The sequence below is a fragment of the Ptiloglossa arizonensis genome, chromosome 6 (genome assembly GCF_051014685.1).
Source record: "Ptiloglossa arizonensis isolate GNS036 chromosome 6, iyPtiAriz1_principal, whole genome shotgun sequence".
In the NCBI taxonomy this organism is placed as follows: domain Eukaryota; kingdom Metazoa; phylum Arthropoda; class Insecta; order Hymenoptera; family Colletidae; genus Ptiloglossa; species Ptiloglossa arizonensis.
In genome coordinates, this window is record NC_135053.1 from 8,720,557 (window position 1) to 8,743,572 (window position 23,016).

The 23,016-nt window shown below is 38.1% G+C and overlaps 1 protein-coding gene across 1 annotated transcript in view; it reads right to left on the reverse strand.

Annotated features, from left to right (window-relative positions):
* Positions 1–23,016, reverse strand: part of Nmdar2 (glutamate ionotropic receptor NMDA type subunit 2) — a 390,479-nt gene that overhangs the window by 88,405 nt on the left and 279,058 nt on the right. The window contains exons 4-5 of the mRNA XM_076314368.1: positions 6,771–6,949; positions 4,170–4,584 (exon numbers count right to left, since the gene is read on the reverse strand). Coding sequence (XP_076170483.1) covers positions 4,170–4,584; positions 6,771–6,949 — 594 coding nt within the window. The remainder of the gene's footprint in view (positions 1–4,169; positions 4,585–6,770; positions 6,950–23,016) is intronic.

The following is a 23,016-nucleotide window of genomic DNA, read 5'->3' on the forward strand; positions in this document are numbered from 1 at the left end:
GATTAATTGCCATTATTATACAAGTCTACTTTATCTGTAGAATTCGTAAAACTTTCTGAATCCTTTAGCGAGGGATCCGTGGAAATTACAATGGAAACTCGGTTAGTTACGTTGAAGTAACGCAGGGACGGTTTGAAACACTACCATAAAAAACTTTTGAAAAGTAACAAGGGAAGAACATAAAATTCCATTTAAATGCGCAATTCCGTAACAAACTAAGCGAAAAAAATTGTTCCATTTGAACTTGCAACGCAAAAATTAACAACTATGTTTCGTTCTAATTGTATTTTTAAATGAATAAACAGGTACCGTACGTGTACATAGTAGCACGTGTAAATTCTGACACCGGACACGAATTCGTCTCTATCTCTCGATGTGAAATTGAATTTGTGTCACGATAGTCAACAAATTCCCCTTATTTTTCGCTATTTTAAAAGTATGCAAAATTTCATAAAAATTTGACCGTTTCGCGGATCTGCTGCAAGATAATCATTCTATTTGCATAAAATTATAGACCACGTTGCCGTACAGAGTATATAAATATCGTTGATAAACAGTCGACGCCTGCGTCTCGCAAATCTCAATTCGCACGCTTTCGCGTTTTCGGTGTCCTGGATGCGCACGCGCATATACGATGCACCATCTCATTCTTTTCACTTTTTGAATTCCAAGTGAGTGATATATGATATTCCGATGACAAGTCCACGCGGGTGGCTTTGAAAATCGATAAGCTTGGTCGTAGCTACAAATACAGCGGACTTTTAAACGTGACCGTTTCATTCGAAAATAACAGAAAATGTGATATTTTGAATAGCATTCGGTGATCATTCGGGCCGCGCATTTCTTTCTATGGATTTTCGCGACATCCTCGCGCGAATTGAACCGACAATGAAACGATGTTGGCGTGGAATATTTTTTATTATAAAAAATAATGAATCGGGACTCATTTTCTTCGTTGGTCTTCCGTCATTACGACTATTTCTTGTATAATTATGGGAGCTTCGTGTCGAGAAAGGCGAACAATTTTCATAGAAAAATCTGAGAAAAATTCCCCTGCGCCTTGCCTAGCGTATTTACACATAATTAAGAAGAAATTCGCGTCTAACGAAGTAATTTCGCGTTTAATTATCATCTTCGTGAAACAACTTTATTTGTAAATATCACTAGAGCGAATTCGCTAATTAGCTCTAAATGAAATTATTTACGTTGGGGAATCTTTTATTTCAGAGTCGAGTATACAGGGGAATAATGACTTCTCGATTTCGAGGGCGACGTATGTTGAATATAATTTTATTTCGTTTCCTCTTTGGAAAAACGATGTTAATTAACAGGAGTTGCTACGGGAAAAAAAAACGAAGAAAAATGTCATATAACCAGGGATGGACAAAATTTGTATCTAGGTAGAAATTCCACATAACGAATAAAATGTAGTTTACCTTTTCATGTCCCGTTTGTTTAATAAAAGTTATATTTCACATCGAAGGAACGAAATGTTCGAATAACTGTTCGGATAAATGATGCGAATGAATCGTTATTTTTATTCATTTGTTATTCGAGAAAAGTTTCCTCGTCACTGGGGATAACTGAACATTCTAAAATTAAGTATACGTAACAAAAGTGTATATAACAACTGTGCAAGTGTGTTACTGATACGTAAAAAAAACCGAAATGTAAGAATTTGGAAACCACTGTAACGATCCGTGCTCGTGTAAGGTAATCCTGATTAATAATAACGATCTCAGTGGAACGTCGCAAGAAACGCGAAATTGAAACATTTGAAAACGATTATTCCCGTGCCATTTTGAACTTTATTCGTACCATCGACAACGATGCTTTATCATCGATGTTTCACTTTTCAACCAGGTACGGTGTTGAATGTTTTTTCTTTAATTCCGTTATTTTCTCGAAACTTGAACGTCGCTTACTCGGTCTGTTTAATTTTAATCGTTGAAGGGGGAATGGAACGCGTTTCGTTTCCATTAAAGTTTCTCTTGCGGACGACCGCCGCTCGATATTTCGAGTGGCCAGTCGTTGAAAAGGACATTCAGAAGCAGGGCGAGAATCACGGAAATCGGAAATTGATGCCTTCCTCGAGATTCCGTCTTGGTTACTCTCCGAGTATGAATAAATTCATCGAATTCTGTCCGGTAGGAATACATCGAACGCTACACGCTTTTACGAATCTCTCGCGTTCTCGAGGTGGAAGATTTGAAATGTGGCGGTTCGACGGATCTGACTATAAGCGTATCACGGTCGAGGAATCATGCGATTGATCTTTTGATGGCAACAAATGCGTCGAGGGATTTCTGCGTCGTACCTACATTTTTTACGAAGAACCTCGTGATGCTTGTCTGTCAACTAACGGAATACGCGAAATAATTTTTAACGAGATGCAATATACAAAGAGAGAACGTACAGAGATGTAATCTTTCGAATAGAAAATTTTCCGTAGCTTCGTTGTTATATTTTTTAAATAACTTCCAATCCTTTGTACTGGGTCGTACATGGTGATAAAGATTAATAACTGAATAATTAACCGGAGAAAGTTTCGATAGAGAAATATGTACACTTTTTTAACCGATGATAAACTAAGGAATGGTGCAAATGTGCAAGTATTTGGAAATTTATAGAAATTGCAGAATAATTGTTATACGTGTCATTGGATAATGTAACGTTGTACGTATGTACATAAAAACGCAGGAAAATGTACGTTGGTCGAATAAAATAAAGTGTACGAAGGAAAGTGAACTAATTTAAGAACTTGTTGAAAAGTTGGTAACGAATTTTCAGATTCGTAGAAGCGGAATATCAGAAAGAATAAATTATTCTAATAAAGCTTGTAAAATTTAAACGAATATACATAACCGCTGCTCGAGCAGACATTCTATTTAGAAGATTACTTTTATCACTGAAACACTTTGTTGAATATTTTAAATATCTTTAGCGAAGAGAAATACTTCTTTAGAAAGTTCGATCCATTTGCAGGAAGTTCAAATCCTGAGCGATGCAATTTTATTACCGTGTCTGTCGTAAAGTTTTCTCAGCTTTTCTCAGAATAATAAAATTTTGGTAACACGACAATGGAACTGTTTGTACAGATACGTGTCCGTTCCTCTCAATCGAAGATAGGAGAAAAGGAATTGTGTGTCGGGGTAAAAGACGTGCAAAAAGCTGTAAGTAATGATAAAGTTGTAAAAAGATGTGGGAAGGAGTATGCATTATACTTAAGATAACCATCGAGAATAAAACGGGCGCGAGAAGATTGCGTCTGGAGTTATGGTAGATCTTATTCGTTCAGGGACTATTTCGTCAGTCGTGAAAGGGTTGCGTGTATACCTGTTTGGTACGTAGCGGAGAAATTGATCCACAATGGATGGAATCGAAGAATTTAGTAACAGTTTTATACAACTTTTGAACCGTAAACGATATTAAAATATAATTTATACTGAAAAAATAAAAAGATAATGCTCTTCTCACCTAAACTTTAAAGGGTAACAATTTAAAGAACACAATTAAGCAGGAAATAATTTTTGCACGAATAGATAGGACAAAGTGTGCCAAAAACGTTTAATTTTGTAAAAATGCAGGACTATTCGCTACTCGAAAGATACTTTATCAAATGCAAAAACTCTTGGCAATTGTCTTTATTACATCGTTGTATTCTTAATAAATTACAGATGATAATTTTCAGTCGAGGGTGTGTTTCGTTTAAGAAAAGAAGAACGAAAATAAAATATCTTTTCTCAGATTCTCTCAGAAACATCCTCTTCCGATGATAATACCATCTTTGAAACGATCAATTTTAAATGTTCGTTACGATTGTAATTTTAACATTTAGAAACCGGTACATACTCGCGAGACATCGATACGAGAGAGTTGATTTTTGTCGAAACGTTTCTAAATCTTTCCATCCGTTCGTAATGCACTTTGAACGAGTACGTCGTAACTTCGAACGTAATTTCCTCGCTCGCGTACTATAGAATTGTTGCACAGTCGCGTACCGAGCGATGCATGCACCTCTCGGGTCTCGAATTATTCATGCAGAGAACCACATTCACGAGTTTACGAATACAATCACACGGATGAATTTACACCAATTTAGCGAACAGAATTCCCCGGTAGATGTTCGAGGGCGTCTTTCAGCAGCAGAACAAACAACTTCGACTCACCGAGCATTCCAACTGGAAATTGGCTGGACGTCTGCAGGTTCTCGATGACGCTCTGGGTGACCACCCACACGTAATTCTCGCCCGTGATTTTGTAATCGTGAGCGGCGGACAGGATGTGAGTGGCCTCTTCCCTCGTCGAGTAGAGAAGCATTACCCTGGACTCGCTGTTAACCAGCTCCAGGAGATCGTGGGGCTCGGTGACCAAAATGGCGCTCAATATCGTGAATTTGAAGGTGTCCTGCATATCCGAGATTCTCTCACGGACCGCCTGTACGAAGTCGTCGTGGCCGGCAATCTGTGAGGTGACTACGCTGAATTGGTGCCACTTGTACCTCTCAAGGATGCTCAGCATCGCGGCCGTTTGGTGCTCCAACGACGGTGCCAACTGCAGCTGCAGGTTGCTTTGCGAGGCTCTCTGAAAGTACACGGAAGCCAAAGCGTTTCGTACGCGTATCGATGACAGATGTGTCGCAGTTACACCGACTAACCGGTTTAACTTCGTTGGAGAACCTCCGCAACGCGAGCACCACGGTCCGACGAAATGTAATTGGATCGATAATTAATAATTACGGTGGAACGCGTTGAAAATTAATCCTCGCTGCATCACACCTGGGTCTTTTCAGAGCCGGAGATACTTTTGCATTGCTCGATTGTAACGTGCAACTGTTGTAATTACAATTTGAAATAGAAATTTATTTTAAGGAATACACAATTATTACTGCAGAGGGATCACACGTATACGGTGATACAGCGAAGAACTGGAAATGCAGAGATACTTTTGTATCGTTTAATTATAACATCGGTGCAACTGTTGCAAATGCACTTTAACGTGTATGTTTATTTTAAGGAAGAAACGATTATCATTGCAGAGGGATAACCAGTAATTAAACAAAGAACGTCTTAATGGAAATTTCACGCAATGCAAAGACGGTCTGTCCATTACTCGTTGTTTCTACTTGCGTCGATGGTTGTAAGCATCGGTGGTGTTACGATATTATTTATTTCAATTGATTGTATCCGATTTGATGGCGACAACGAAATGTTGATAATATCGTAATCAATGTTTAAACCAATCAACGTGAATAGAAGTAACGAGCGATAGACACAGATGCGTTAGTCGATTATGCACGCGTACAAGATGAATTTTCAAAATCGATTTTTCTCGAAAACAATATTTGATCCGAATCAATTTTATTCCGTATTCTCGACGGACCATTTCGCGTAAAATGACCACCTACTCGTTTGTACTACCAATCATCGAACACCCTGTAGGATTTTTTGGCCAGGATATATCTAATAGCCTTCGAACTATCGGTTAAACTAACGATTAATAATTTATCGTCGATTGTTAAATTTCAATTGGAGTTAACTGCAATTGAACTTCGGTTAAAGGGACGAGCGAATCGAAAGGGTGTCCAAGGGCTCTCTTTGACAAATTTAAATTGAAACCCAATGGACCAGATAGGACTTCAATATCCTACTGTTTCGAGTCTATCGACAGGGTTAATAAGGAATTAAGTCGGGGGATTCGAAAAGTGTTACTCGAGGATTTCGTTGAAGAATTGAAGTCGATCGAATTCGTTGAACTGTCAAACCGAATGAGAGATTAAGGAGAATGTCCTTGCTAAGACCGGAGAAAATTTTAGAAAGGAGGGTGGCAGATATTGGCAGTACAGTGATTTCCAGGATACTGTTTCTAACCAACTTCGAAGAAGAAAATCATAATTGAAGATACGAAAGACGGATAAAATATTTTCAGTGATAAATATGTTAAAATCCGTTTAACATTTCGCGATGGCTAGGATAGAAGATCGTACAACCGAATGAAAAGAACGCTTCTCGGTTTGTTTCTTCTTTGGTCGTTGAAAGCAACTTTTATCTTGCGAAAGAAAATTTATCTTTTTCGAGTGGATCCAATATTTGAAAAACAAAATTAATTCCACGATTAAACTACGAATACTTAGAGAATTGGAAAATAAAATAAAAGTACCTGGAATTCTTTCTTAATTTATTACAAGATTCGATCAGAGAGCGACCAAAGACCAAAATCTTCGATAATAAGAATTAAATTTTAGCCAAAGCTACTTCCTCGCACCGTTGAATTTCTTTCTCCTGTCGTTGAATAATATACACATATACGCGATCTTCGAACGACGAAACAACCGGAACGAGAGCAAAAATAAACGTACCGTTTTAGTAAATTCAAAAACTAAAAACTGCAGGTTTCCTCTAGTTTAAAATAACCGATGCGCGAATGGCTACAGTGCCTCTTATTTCACGAGGCGGAACAGATTTAACGAGTCTGAATTGAAAAATTGAAAAACGTGTACATCCGACCAACCGTTAAATACGTACACGGTCTCCTGTTTGTTAACAATCGACGACAAAGTTTTCTTGAAGCGTTGCGAAAAATCCCTCCCATGCAAAGCACGATAAATACTCGTAGCTTGATCTCTACGTTGAAAGGTTCGAAAAAAGATTCGCAAAGTTTCGTAGGATCTCTTAACGTATAACGAACACGAGGTCACTTCGTTCGGGGGTTCAGTTTACACGAACATCGGGACAAAAGGAGTTGTTTTTGATTGTACGGTATCGACTCACCCGTTCTAATCCCGAGTTATCGGCGTTCCATGCAATCACTGGGATTCCAAGATAGCCAGCCAATTGCAGAAAATATTGAGCACTGGCGGTACTACGGCCGTATTGTTCGTAGTTCATCAGGTACAAGATGGCTGACACGTTCGTCGGAAGAAACTCCTTGCACAGCGAGTTCAGAATAGCTGAAACAAAGAGTGCACGTCTATCATCGTCGTTCGGGCGTTTCTACGATTTCGCGCGGTTCGCTGAAACGTTTCGCGGTTATTTCGAGCGATTTTTTTCACCGTGGAACCACGATCGAGGTAAAGAGAAATTAAATGGAGGCGCGTGGAACGATCTCTGGTGCTCGTATCCACGTTGTTTTCTTTTTTACTCGTACCTCGATGCAACGTACACGCAATGGCTATCGGCAACCGTTCGGTTGCGGCAAGGTTACACACCGAGAGTAAATTTGATCCCTCGAACGTTTGGATTTTACAATAAACATCGTGATCGAGAATGGATAATAAAATTGATCAGCGCTTGCACGTTACCCCGAAGCGGTTACGATCAATTTTACAACAATGCGAAACGACGATTCGACGAATTCGACGTCCCTGATGCAAAGCAATCAGTCAAGAAAAACGAAGATGAAAGGAGAACGAGCGGAAGTCGTCTGATTCGTTACGCGTCGAGGTAGCAATTTTCTCGCTGAGAAGTGGAGGATTTTCTCGGATTAAATTTTAATTCATAAGTGCGAAAATTGCGCGTCCTTCTTTTCTCGTAATTATTATGGACAGACAAATTCCGAACGGACATCTCTCGTTTTTAAATTATCTCTTCGATATCTTTTACCGGTACTACTTTCGCTTTTTCGTTAATATCGTCTTTCCTTTGGAATTTTTTTTTTATTTAAATGCACAGGAGTTGGTAATAATTCTTACCTGGATAAAAATATCGAAGAAAGTAAACAAGTTTAACCGTAATCCGTTAAATAGAAATGAAATTTTGAATCACGGTATGAAATAACCCGCAACGAACAAACGAAAACTTTCACCGTTCGATGCTTTCGTACTTTGTTCGTGAATTGAATAAAAACTTTCCCCTATCTGAAGTGCAGGATGTTTCTTTTGCAAGAAATGTAACGAAGAAAGAAATTTCTTGCATCGAATGCTTCGATGGAAAACTTTTCTAATATGTTATATATTACTATCGTAGTTATACATAATATAATTATATTCCCACGATGTTCTATGCGACACGATTAGATCCTCTAGGTACAATTTACGCCGGAATTAATTTCACTTTTATCGTTGATACGGTTGAAATTATTTCAAGATAAAATTTTCATTCGTCGAGTTACTTTTATTTGTCAGTGTGTATTTTCGGACAGTTACGGAGTAACATGGTCGATAATAATGAAACGAACAGTTTCATATCTCGAACAGATTTTCCCATAATTAGAGACAAGGATACTCAGCGAGTTCACGGTGGACGAATTTCCAGTTCCTGCTCTTTGGCTACCGAGTGTTCGAAACCATTTTCTCGGCACGAGTATTTCTCGTCGATTTATCTCGTTTTGTTTTCGGCAATCACCATTTTTCGAGTCCCGAAGTTCACGTGAAAACGTAAAATCGCGACTGTTACTCCAACCATGGACGTGTCCTGACCTGTCCTACAAAACGCGGTGCTTACACCACGATGTCCGCGTGACCCCATTTCCCCATGTCCTCGTTCCCTTCCCTGCTGCACTACTCTTCGTGGCGATTTCTTAATTTCGTCTCTTATTAACGGGAAAAATTCCCGTGGGTGAGTCTTATTAAGCGGCAAACATTTTAATGAAAAAGTAAGTCGCTGTTTTGTATGCAAGCAGAATACGTAAGACAGGTTCCAGTAAGTATAATACGATTGTAATTTGCCGTAATCTCTGAAATCATTTCAACGTAAAATATTCGTCAGTGTCCACGTTTTTAATTACCCGGACAATACGAGTCTAATTACATTGTAATTTCTTTTCATACGCGTACTATTTCCTCCATTGAATCTTTTAAGAAAAAGTAAAAATGCTATTAACGCTGTACAGGCATCGGTCAATTGTGTATAAATCGGTTCCAAAGGTTGGAAAATAAATTTTTTTTACCTACGTAAAGTGCATTAAACTCGCGTTAATTTTTCATGGCTATTACCTATTTGTTTCGTTCCTTCGAATATATTTAATGGATTTATGTTCTTGAGGAACACACCGATATATTTTACTGGAATAAAAAACGTCGAATAAGAACACGGTCTAGTAATTTATTAACGATGAATATTCGATCGTTTTGATTAAAATTCCAACGTTTATTTAACGATTAATGGATAAAAATTCCGTACCTTTTAATCTAAAAATATCCCAACGACAAATTGGTTTTTTCCCCTCGATACCAATATCCAACATGGAAACACATTTGTCGCGTAAGAAATGCTTTAAATGTCCCAAATGACTAACAGTTTCGAACATTACATTTATCCCTCATCCGTTATCTTTCAAGTTGGATAGTTCGATAGTATTTCATTTGTTTGTCTAGTTCTTGCACCGTGACACTGATTGATCGCACGATGGTATGTCCGACCATAGGTATCGCACATTCCGGCGGCGAGCTTATGATCAAGAAATTCCCTTAGCTCTTCCACAGCTAGGAAATACGTGTCTCAATCCCGTACAAGAGAAGTAGAATTTTTCGTATTCTTGGTCATCTATATTATATCACCGTTACTGTAACAGTACTTATCGAACCATCCCTCCGAAGTGATTTTACGAAACGGTGAAACGCGAACGTGACCTACATCGAAGAATCCTCTATTAGATTTCGAACGCGAACATTTTTCGCCTCGTTCTCGATATAAAGATATAAAGGTACGTGCACACTCGTTACCTTGTTCGGTTTTTAACGCGTGCTCTTGATAACGCATTTCGGAATATTGCATTCGTAATTAAATCACGAAAATAACTGCCGTTTAAATGTTCACCGAAAACGAACGATCAACGCTCGTGAATGGAATACGCTACCATGAATGAGTTTCGGTGATTGTAGTTGTTCGCTAGTGGTAGTCGGTACGAGTCAAGGAAATTTGTGTACTTTTACAATTGTCCAACAGTGACTCACGCACGACTGTCGATCGTTTCAAAATGTAAACAGCGAACGTCGATAGGATCAACTTCGTGACAAAGAATGCTTTTACATATTTCAATCGAAATAATGGTTATCGAAATTAAAACGACTTCCAACGGTTCCATCTCCATTAATTTCATTCGTACTCCCTCTACTTCGATTTCGTTTAATTTTTTACGACGAACGTATATTCTCGTTTATTTTTACATATCGCAAAGGTAATCCATATACTTCTCTGTACTGTAAGTCGAAGCGAACGATCGCGTTCTATATGAAATATATTTAGAAGTACCATTCACTGTGTTATTATTACGATTGCGAGCTATTATCGAGGATTTACGAACGATCAAATTTACGATTCGTTTGTAACTTCTCTACTATTTTTGGGATTAAGAATTTCCGTATAATTACGACGACACCTGCATGGTCGCTCATAGATAGGAAAACTGCGAATTAGTTAGGAATTGGAAACCTTGCAATCTCTTTGTGTGTATTATCAGAGATTTACTCAGCTTGAGTTCACATTGGAGCAGATCGGCGGATGAATTCATTCTCAATTTACGATTCTACGTTACGGTTCATTAGTTTTTCCAGTTCTCTCATTTGGAAGTGCACTTTTGCAGGACAATTGCAATATAAGAAGCAGAACTCGAATTGAAATGTTCTCGAGGAACCGTACAGTGAATGATTCTTTAATCTTTCGGTGCAATCACAAGTTTTGGACTATTATTTAATCGTATTATATTTATCGTAATATTAATCGTAGATTAAGTGAACGTACGCTGCACGAAATCAAGAACTGTAAATTGTTGATCAAAGAACAAATAAAAATTGTCTTCGACCATTTCGTTCAGCCAGTAATTTTTGTTCCTTTTTAAAGTTTACACTTTGAACCTCGTGCATTAAAAGTTTGCAACATACGCGACGCAGGTGTTCCACCTGCTCACGAATTCTGCTTCGACCTGCTGTTAGGACACTCTATCGTAAATAATGTGCGTTCTACCTTCGTATTAGGAACGCACGATCGGAGATGTAGTCGACCGTGCACAAGGGATAATGCAGTCGTTGCTCAAAGGCGTTTACTTTCATCGAGTCCCTACTTTTTACAATTAGATCCAGACGATAACTATGTCGTTTGATAAGAATTGCGAACCAGAGAACGCGATCGTGGAATGCGAGGAACCGAAATTTTATCCAACGCTGAAACTGAAATTGGCAATTGCTAAATTGAATGATTCGTTGAAGAACATTATCGGTGAAACATGTAAGAATAATAATATTAACAGAACGTTTTTATTGTGCCGTTATTATACACAAAAACGAGACATCGAAGACAGAAAATAAAGAAACGAACAGAAAACGTTGAAAAAGACAGTTAATTTATAGAAGATGAAATAAGTACACGGTACAAAGGCGAGGTGTGGCTGTATTCTATTATTAACTTCTCTTGGAAAACAATTTAAGAAGAAAGTAATATAGAATAACAAAAAGAGAAGATGAGAAAGAATAAAAAGTCGAAAATAAGAAGAAAAAGTATATTGTATATAAAATGATAATTGCGTCTGGAAAATGGAAGAAAGCAACAAAATACGAAGTAGATGTCTAGTGGCCAGCTATAGGGTGACCTAATTTTCTTTAACTTGTTCCGCAGCTGATGTCAGTGCCATACTTGCGACCAATATAGTCGTCTAAACTTCCGATTTTAATTTTGTAGAACGGGATATCGATGAGATTTCAACGAACACTATCAAATTAGTATATCGGGCAGTTCTAGACTTGCATATTTGTTATAGTTATAATAGTTTATATAGCGACATTTTAATAACTCATTTGTACTTTCGTACACAGTGTATCAGCGCTAACTGAAGATTTATATTAACGACTCATTGAATCGAGTGTCTGGATCTAATATGATTTTAGTGTCTATAAATTTCATTCGATCGAGGTATAAAACTAAATTATGAAAGTGGTTAAAAAAAAGAAGCAACTAATAAAATATTCCGTACATTACGTGCGATTTTTATTATTGCGATCGGTGTCTCAAACAAAATAGAAACATGATCGATAACAAAATTTGGATTTCTTTTAAATACCATTATTTCTGAATCTTTTTAAATTAAAAAAATTCCCACTCGTCGCACAGTAGAGAATAGATTTAAAAGTAATAATGTCACTCGAATTTCTACTTTCGAATATCAACGCGAGACCAACGTTATTTCGATCCTACGTATTTAACGTGCTCGCGCTAAATTTCATTTTAAAGTTTATCGTATAGCTTTATTCGTAAGAAAAAGTTAATATCAATAGAGCCCTGGTATTGTTGGACAAAAATTGGTAAAAGTACCCTCTGTTTCCTCGCTGTAAACGGCACGGCTCTTCGAATTATTGTGGAACTCGTTTGTAGCATGTCTGTGAGTATCTATCGCATACAGAATATATTTACTTGGAGTAAATAGCAGAGTGACTTGGTCACGGAACGTGACTGGGACGGATATTAAACTCTCGACCAATTAACACGGACGTAGCGAGCGCATCTAACGGGCGACTAGTTCACGACAACCTGGACGAGTAATAAACGTTTCAAAAAATCTCGAAAAAAAGAAGTTGTCCATGGAGGTTGAAACTTTCAAACGAGAGCAATATTTGACCGATGACTCAAATCGGAGAATTGAATTTTCATTCTTTTCTCAACCACCCGACGAGATTCCATGATCACGTGGCAATTCGCGTCACTCACGCTGCAATTAAACGCCCGATTTAATTACGATGCATTCTAATAAAGGATTTCCAAGTTACCCGCTTTAGTATTCATAATTGTATTGTTTGCAAATTGATACCTACTAGCGCTACAGCCGATGAAGAATCAACAACAACGCGATCGAGAGCGTCGATCGCAACGCGAAAACGTGTCGCATATCCATTTGTATGATGATCGTGCTTCGAATTGAATTTATTATAATTCGTATTTAACATTTCGATAGCGAAACATTAGATTTGGAGAGAGTAGCGAGCAGGAAATTGCGAACGAAATTCTAGCGAATGACGATTCAATACTAGAGAAAAGAATTGAACGATATGTAACTTTCCATAAAATGAATAACGTGAAAACTTTCGATAGATAGAAATATCAAAGATTAAATACTTTAGGTGTTCGAATATCAAATATTGTTAAACTAGAGCTGTTCAAAGTACAGATGGATTTTGTACGCTTTAATCTATTCTATCCCAGATTTTCTTACGTATTTCCAAGAAAATTACGATATGATAAATGGATATTACGAACTCGAGAAACTACAATTACGAGTGAAAGCATTGTGCGAAATCTGTCGTTGGATAATGTAACTTCGAATTTACTTTCGTAGAATTGAAATCGACCGAGAGTTATAGAGGTTAACCGACTCTTTGATTTTAGAGTTCTCGTTGAAAGTTACGCCGTTTGGAAAGAACGACAGAAACACGCAAAAATGTTGCTTTGTGTCCAATCGGTGCGATATTACGTTCGGGACGAGCTTGAAAATTGATCGTCAGATGTTTTCGGAAAACAAATGTCCCTTGTAACTGTTTTTTCTTTCGCTATTTACGAAACGAGGTTACCGTCGAGAAATAAATCACTTCGCCGTTCGACTCGTGCGTTTATCATCGATTGCAGTTACTTAAAGCGTGGACGACTGATACCAGTCATTACGGAAGTGTGAATGCAAGCGTGATGCATAAATTGACGCCGAGTCTTCCTAATCGACGGGCGTGTACATCGACAGTTTAATCCCAGAGACATTAATTAAGATAATGAACTCAAAGTACCCGCAGAGGCATCAACACGCCGCTGCGACAAAGGGGGGCTTGCACGAAGAGAGATTGGATTAGTAACGCAATTGAATATGCAGTTGTCATATTGCAATATCGCTACACCCGTTAATCCACGTAGTGTGCTTAAAAAGTAACGAGACTGATTTTTGTTCTCAATATCTGGAAACACTGTACGAATGCTGCTTTTTTACTCGAGACGAATTCTATTTTATTTCTGATACAACGATTTGTTCACGCTCAGTAATTTAATCGAGTGGTGAGTAGCTACTTACTATTAACCATTTTGACAGATAGTAAAGTTTCCAGACTATTGTATAGTTAATTCTTGGAAATAACGGGAAATGGACAGGTAACGCTATCGTATAACAATAAAAAGTATCATCGAAACCATACAGATTTTTTTACAGACTTTTTTAATCACCAATGTTCCTTAAAATTTTATCAAACATTGTAAACCATTTTTTACAGTTAGTTATATAAATTGTGTTTTTTTTTCGCGGCCCGATCTTTGGGAATAACAAAATTTTGTTAATGTTTGCAAACATATGGAACGTATATTTTTAATTTTTGTTTTACCTTCGTTCACCATTGACCATGAGCCGTTCGTAGCCTCCCATAAACTTTTGAACGCAACTACCTCAACTGCTTTATTTTTATATAAATGACTCTTTACGTTCCATAAAAGTTCGCGTTTAATGTATTCGTTTACAAATTACAATGCAATCTTCTCGTTCCAACGCGAGAGACATCTTGGCGATCAGTGTACTCGATTAAAAGAAAAGCGTTTGAATAAATTCAGCTAGTCACCAGTGAGTGATGGGGAAAGTCTACTCGACCAGAAAAATCCAATGGATCGACTTGATTAAATTGTTGCGCCAAATTACACGACTAAATTTTACCGGCCTTGTATAGCGAGTTAGTAAATTACTCGACTGAATTACTGGACGTGTCTGAATCAGCCTATAGTTTCAGTTCGATCGAGATAACACGAATGATTCAGCAGCGAGCTTTAGACCAGGGACACATAAGCGTTGAAACGACGTCATGACGTCCATTGTAGAAATATATTGTTATAAATTAGAGTCCACGCGCCACGTAGATGCGTCGCTTTCAACATATGGTCCAACGTGCGTTAATTTTGCATCGACGTGTTTCCGCTAGAACGCGCGTTGGAATACGTCGACACACGTTATATATTGAGCATATACCGCTGACTGTAGCAGGCTACACAACCGTGCCGTCAGTTGTCCATTACGTAGCATTCGTGCTACAGGGTAGATATTTGCTATTAATCCTCTTATATTTCGGTTGCGAGCGATTTGTTATTTGCTCGTTATTAGCGAAATAATATCAAACAATATCGATACAGAATTATTAATTAACGAAGAACCAAAAAAAAAAAAAAGGAAGTTTATATCGTTCTCTATTTATGGGATGCCCTCGCAATGATCACTTTCGCTTGAGTTTCAAATATAAATAGGTCAGCTGTTGAAAAATTGCCTCAAGGATCGTCATTTCGGAGCCCTAGTTAAAAGAAAATTGTAACCAATCAATTAAAGATAGTTTCGATGGAAGAATTCTGGCACTGCGATCAGAAATGGGAACAACGTCTCCAATGGTGTATAGCTTCTCGAGGGAACTGATACGTTGCTCGATAAGTTTTGTCGTTCGATAAGAAATGGAGCTATTAGTTTCGTCGTTTTATTTCTCTAAAGATGATACTACCGTTTGTCGAACATGTGTGAAGTTCGTATATTTACAGTTGTTCAAACATTGAAGTGTCACAGTATTTCTTTCACAATGGACAAAACGACAAAACTTATCGAACAACCTAGTATTTCGAACGAGATAATATAAATTCCTCGATAAGTGAAATACGAACATTTTTACAAAACCAGTTTTATTACCTTCTAGACACATCTCGTTCATTCAACGATGACGATACTTTAAGAACAAATTCTTCCGTAACGGTTGCCATTTTTTTTTTTTTCTTACCCGATCGTACGAGAGATCGCGATACCGTGCAGGATTTAACGATCCGAAACCACGAACATATTTGTCTAACGAAACTGTCCCACGACTCGATCGCTCTTTTCACTTCGGCGAAGTGATCTGGATCGTCGAGGTGACCCTGAACGAAAAAGAACGAAACACGTTAAGTAGCGGCCATTACGTTCTCGAACGTACTATAACAGCAAATCTGACCTGACACACGGGGGACATTAACGGTGTGCTCAAAGCGTATATGTACTTACGAAAGCTTCGATAACGATCCATTGGCCGTGAACGCACACAGAAACGACTCTTACATCGTGGCTTCCGATATCGAAAATTCCCAGAGTCCCGGGCTGCACCGTGCAGTTAAATTCAAGGGACGAAATTCTAATAGCGGAAACCACCGAGACGCGGTATGCAGACTTCCATTACGGTTCACGCACACTTTACCATTTCCCTCTTTAACACTACAATCCATTGAACGTTTCTTTCAATGGTAACCGCGAAGATATTATCTTCGGGGTGAATTTACCCGAACGCAACTACTCGCCGATAAAAGAGAAACCTTATCTAAGGTTTCCTCCGGTTTATGCGGGCGAAGGTACCTTGCATACGGAATCAGAGACCATATATCTGCTAACTGACCTTCTTTATAACCTGTACGATAACATTCTTACCTCGTTTTTAAGAGATGAAACCGTTGAATAGTATTTGCGGAGCAATCTAATACATAGAAAATGTGCGATAATCAGCGGACGGCTTTACAGAAACGTATACACAACGCATTTTAAATTCTGACATGCCCGTATTTCATGAATGGGAATTAATGTTTACGTTTCTTTTGATACATTCATCGTTCGTTGCAATTACAAGATCTTCGTTCAGGATACACCGCTGCTGAACATTTTCGAGCGCTAACAAGCTTCCGAGTTAACCAGTCAGGAATATATATTTTAACTCGTTAAGTATACCAGAATTCTATCTAGAGCGCATCTAGAAAAATATTTTTTACCGGTATTCATATTTACGCGGATGTTTGTAATCGAGTGTACTGTAATTTATTTGGTCTAGTGTACTCAGAAAGTTCAATTGGTAACATTTCTTCTATTTTACGTTATTGTAATTTTTGGTAAAACAAGCTTCGAAAACTTGTTCTTTATTGTCTTGTATCGTATGCTGTGCAAGTGTCGCCATATCATTAGATATTTCCAGGTACCGGTATCCTCTTTAAAGAAAAAGATTGTTTTCACGAAATAGTAACTTATATATTCAATGAAGTGTATTTCGAGTACAATGTACAGAAAATAAATGACAATTTTTGAGGAAATAATACTCAGCGAATTAACCAGAAAAAGATGCAGAAGTATCGGAAAGCCGAAAACTTTCAAAAAATGTGGCCCTTTTGCATTTAACTTTCCGTGAGATGCATTCCCGACAACCATTTTGAAAAGTAGCTGAATCAAAGTTTATGTGAATTGGAGTCGTACGGGACGCCGCGAGCGTAAGTACTTCAGAAACGAGATGTAGGGACGTTTAGAATAGTTCAATGTTCTCTCTTTGGATCTCCACAGGCGTTTGTCTCCATTTTGTCCACCTGTGGCTCCAGTGTCCCCTTTATCGCGCGCTCGCGAAGTTGATCTCTTGCGCGTTGAATCAACGCTAATATCGACTTTTATAAGTTGTACGTAATGCGTGCGTTCAACGATGTATTCTTTTGTCCCCGTGTTCTTGCAATATTAGTAAAAAAAAAAAAAATAGATCGTCCGCAAAATTACACGCTCTTAGGGGGAGCAGAATTTTAATAAGTGCACAATTTGCGACGCGCGATTAATTAACCGCGAACAAATGAATCGCTGGAATAAATTGCTTACCGTTTACGGTCGATAAATTGTATTCTACCGAAATCAATCGATGGAATAAATTTCTTACTGTCGGTGGTCAATGGATGGTACTTCGATCGAATAAATTGGTGGAGTAAATTTTAAATTTGTACATTAATAGTGTACGAATTCCGAAAGGTAAATGATATTCTTAAGTTCAATCAATTCCAGAAAGAGTTCGATTGAGAGTAATATCAAGATCGATTGAAACTTAATGTAATCCATAAATCCATCGGTCTTAATATTCCATATTCTAGTGCTGTCTTCGCGTTTATATTTGATCAGCATACGATTCAATATCTGCAATTCCAGCAATCATTGAAGCGGTTGTCAGTTATTTCAATAAGACGACTCTAACCAGTGTCAGATTATGCAAGATTGAATGCTCAGTGGCCTGCTTGGATAATATAGTACTGTACGGTTAGTGCACGTAAGAAAATTCGTAGCTCAAAAATTCGACTTCAAAATACACAGTAAAAAATTTTATTCCAATAATGACCATAGAATTGAGTAGTTAGATACGAGTAATGTTTGTCTTCGATGCAAAAATATCTGTAAGCATTCAACCAGCGAATTGTGATAAAAGTATGGTGTATAACTTGATCACTTAAATCTATCGTACAAATAGAAGACGGATCAACGATTGTTCTTTTGTTTTCGTATTTAACTTGAAACGACTCGTAAATTATTGATCCACGTACCGAGTAACACGTTACGCGTCCTTCTAATAATAAATTCGTGTGAAATGATGGATCGGTCAGAAACCAAGTAGCGGAACACAGTCGATCTTCGCAGATCGAAAGTAAATACAAAATATTTTCAGATTGAACATCTACGTTGCGTTCATGCCTGTTTCAACGGAAACAGAGGACGTAGACAATTTCAACGGGATGTTCGAACGCATGAATGTTGAAAATAATGTCAACTCAGCCAGTAAACACAATTGAAGAAGAATATTCGTCACACGAAACTCCACGCTTTCAAGTCACGTTTTCCTTCCTTTCCTAAGCTGACACTCATACGTACACGTACAGACGGGTGTACATCTGGCAAGGTCATCATGAATTCTTTCGGGTGAACGTTAAGCCGCACATATTGACCAGACAGGAGACTTTTGGAGAAACGCGTCCCCAGGACGTTAATTTCAGCCCTCAGGGGAAAAAAGAAAACTTGTATCCTTTCTGTGAATGGTACGTGGATGTGCGTTGTCGGGTAACGCACGAGAAAAGTGGCAATATTCTTCTGTTTTCGGGAGGAGCGAGCATGTATAGTGCAATTTTGCCGAGCTCAGCGGTGACACAAATATTGTACGACTTTCGTTTCGCGCGATTTCGAAATTCGTGAAACAATCTGCTCGTAAATCTGATCGATTTATTTTCTCGAATAAATCCGTTTCGTCGAAATAACAGTACCGCGATGGTTCGTGGTAATCTTGATCGAAATTCGAAAATTTTAGCTTCGCGAATGTTTTTCAGCACATTCTGACGACATCTCTAACTAAGATATTAAGCTGAGAATAAGAAGGAACGAAAAACTGGAGTAACCATTTTCACGTGGAAAATAAATTACGTTTTTGAGAGAATCGACAATGATCTAATTGTGTTGATTTATTTTGATTTATATTGTCTTATTTTGATCACGATTGGATCAAAATGATTTTCTACGTTGGTTTTTCCAAGTATCGTTTTGATCCCTTAAACCTGCTATTCAAACTATTGTTTTCTTTTTTTTCTGTTGTATTCTGTAAATGCAAATGGAAAAATTGAATCTCCAGAAACAATCTATATTCTATTAAAGCAAGTACCGAAGAAAAAAGGTATGGTGCGTCAATTTCTAATTTCTATCCACGAAATTGTCGTGTTCATTATCCACAGTTGCATCGAGAAAAGTGCATCGCTCTATTAAAGACAGTATGTCCGTAGAAAATGGTAAACTGATTTTAAGAAATATAGAGAAGTAGTAGATTCAATTATTGTTTGTATGATCTTTTCTTATCGTTAAATTAACTTATAAACACCTCTTTCGCAAAAATTGGTCAGCTTCTTTTTAAAAACTCGTACAATATCAATTTCAATAAATCTAAGTCGTTGGAGACATTGATTTTTTAAAAGATGATCTCAACTTTGGAATAATGCAAATGACATGAAAGATAAATATTCTCATTTTTCACGAATGTGAATCTGACACTGCCTTACCAATTGTAAAAAACCTATTTGTTCCTTCCAGTTGAGAATTAAAAAATCAATTTCCCAACGACAGAACATCCGGTACAATACAGAATGAGTCGATAAGAACTATTACCCGAAACATCTCGTTATTTATCGATTCGATCGATACGTTTCGCGCGAAATACATCCCGAATGCTTTTTCAATATTTTGTCTTATATTTTCGGAGATAGCAAGATGACCTCGAGTTACTTAAATGACGCTACGAATTCCACGACCATTGATAAGATGACTTTGAATCGACTTAAAGAAGAAGTACAGTATCGTTCAAGAAACTGAAGATCACCTTGATATCACTGAACATACAAGACACGAAATATTAAAAAGTCATTCGTTCAACGAGTCCCCTTGAATATAATATATTTCGTATGAAACTATTCTCGATCGAATCGATAGACGATCAAATATTTCAAATAGCAGTACCTATTAACTCATCCTGTACAAGTTTATCCTATTTTAAAGTACCTGTTGGACTCGGCGCGAGCCTCATCATGGTCAATTTCACCTGGTGGTGCGTGAAGTTGTATTTATCCAAGAAGGTGAACCTCATCTGACCCTTCATCTTTGCGTGGCCCCTGTGTAGACTGCCGACAGCACGGTTCACGGCCTTTGTGTACTCACGGACGCCGAAGTTGGTGTGCGGCACTATTAACCCGATAGTCAACTCCGGTTGGGAGCCATTGCGATTTCTCGATGATTCATGAGCTCCACTCTCACCGATCGTTGATCTCCACCCGCAACTGGTGGAGATCACGAGCGTCCCGAGGATCAAGAAGACCTCGAGTCGCATCTTTCCTCCTCTTCTTCGTCCCTCAGTCTTGTATCATTCGGTTGGCCCGCGATTCTCTCGTTTCACGGTCGAAGAAGGGACAAAATCATTTCCAGTATACGTTCATGACTGAAAAATCGTAACCACGAACCTAAGAAAACCTTGAAACGTATCGTGAACGTCTGCTCGACGTCTTCGCCGATAGAGTCTTGACGAACGAATTTTCGAACAAAACGTTCGAAACCGATTACTATATCGTACGTTGGGAATTATCTTCAGAGTAAACGACCCTTCCGATGCAGCTCGTTCAAAGTCTTCGAAGACTTCCCATTTCGCTTTTGAAAGAAGCTCTCAAGAGCAATCGACGAATACAGAGATATAGATAGCTCTGCAAGTGTTCGCACATTTTTTCCGCACCCTCGCCATTCTTTTAATGCCACTGTGACGATTTCACTCGTTACATTTTCTCGAATTTCCGTGAAGGAAGATTCTATCACGTCGATTTCTTCGGATCGGTGAGATTCGATTGGTGGTTTTTGTGCGTCATCATTTGAACACTGACAGTTCCAAGATTATCGAAGATGCTCGTCGAATAATTCCACGAATGTATCGCGCGAGACGATAAGACACTGTTAACGGAGATATATTTCGCGATGCGTACGGGCGTGTACTTACTCAGGTGACTATCTAAAGAACAATTTCTATGTTTCGACAGAGGAAGACAATATTTGATTTCACGGTGCCGTGGCAATTGTTTGCTGGATGCAGAACTCGGGACTCGTCGAGAGAGGCTGCTTCTCCGCTCATTTCGTTCGATCGCGCGAGTTTGCTAATGATTCGGAAGACACTGTAAAAGAGAATTACACTTTCTTTTACATCCGTTATTTGGATGCTTGTTGTTTCGCACGGAGGAGCCTCGAATAATTCGTCGAGTAATAAGAAAGACGAGTCTGATCGAAAATCGTGTTTCAATGTCGATCACGTTCATAAAAAGTCGCAGAAATTTTATGTAAGATGTCCCGTTAAGGTTACAAGATTTCCTACCGCGTTACGTAAACGTAGATGTAATGGTTCAGTATCGATTAACGGAATATTTTATTTTATTTATTTATTCGCACGGGCTGTAAATCTTTTAGTGCGTTAGAATAGAAGAGTAGTTAGTTTGCGCGTATAGAAAGTAAATTAGATCTAGAGGTGTAAATAGAAGAAAAAAGGTTTTCTCGCAGTACGAATTAAAATTTGTAACAATTTTTAAGTAATCGTATGTTCACTTTGATTTAAACTAACCGTACAACAAATTGCGAATTTGAGTTATTATCAGATATGAAAAAGTTATCGAACAGTGTAGTCTTTTCAAGCGTTTCGTTTTCATCAATTTGTTTTGGCGTTCGCCGGAAGCAATATGTATAATTAATTTTAAATTACAATAAAACGAATATCAAGGGGAACAATGCACGTTAAAGCGATATATGTATGTATTTTATAATTTAACTCTATTTTGTAAGTATTTCATTTCAACGTCAATTATTCGTATAATTCTCCACTACATGCGTAAATTTATCGTAACACGTTCACCGTTCGTTTTATTGTACTTCAGACGAATATTGTATATCGTCGAGGAGGATATGGAAAATGTTTGGAAAGGGTTTAGAAAGTATTTGTTTTTTAATCGAATAGAATGTTTCATTTCCCGGAACGATTCGATCGATTTTGTTATCTACGAACGAGAGTCGCTATTGCAACGAACACGCCTTATTGCAGAAATGGCTCAATATCGTTGGATTTCGGAACAAAGCAATTATTAAATTTTGTTCGTTCTTTTCCATCGTGAGTCCATTCCGGGAGACACGAGCATTTTTCTGTTGCTGAAATTTCGAAAGTTCCAAAGCTCGGGGATCGTAGAGCTCCAGAAATAAAACGCTTCGATCCAGGTCGGCCAGGAAAGCTCACCGATGGAGTTTCCGGGCAACAACTGAAAATTCGATTTGAAATCGAAGGAAACTCATTATGAATGTTCGGTCTAAAGTTTCGCTGGTACAATCGACCGTGCATCTCGCGGAACGCCGATAAGATTGGCTGGAAGTAATTACGGGGCCCTCAATTAAGCCGACGCTCGATAATTTCGTGCGAGGATCTGGAGCGTCAGAATCACAACGAAGCTAATTATTGAGATTTTCGTCAGGCTGGCTGACAGGGCCCACCGCTCCGTGTAATTCCGCATTAATTGGTAATTACGAAACCCTATCAAGCGGTGACGATTTAGACCGTTCTTGCGGTCCCTTATTTTTTTACCCTTTTAGAAACTTCGGGCTCCTTTGCTTCCTTCGGTCGTTTCTTACTTCAAAATGCAGTGTAAATGGACAAGTTTGTACAAGTATCCGTGCGAACCAATCGAATTGCACTCGTTAAAATAATTCCCAATTGAATGTTAGCATTCTTTC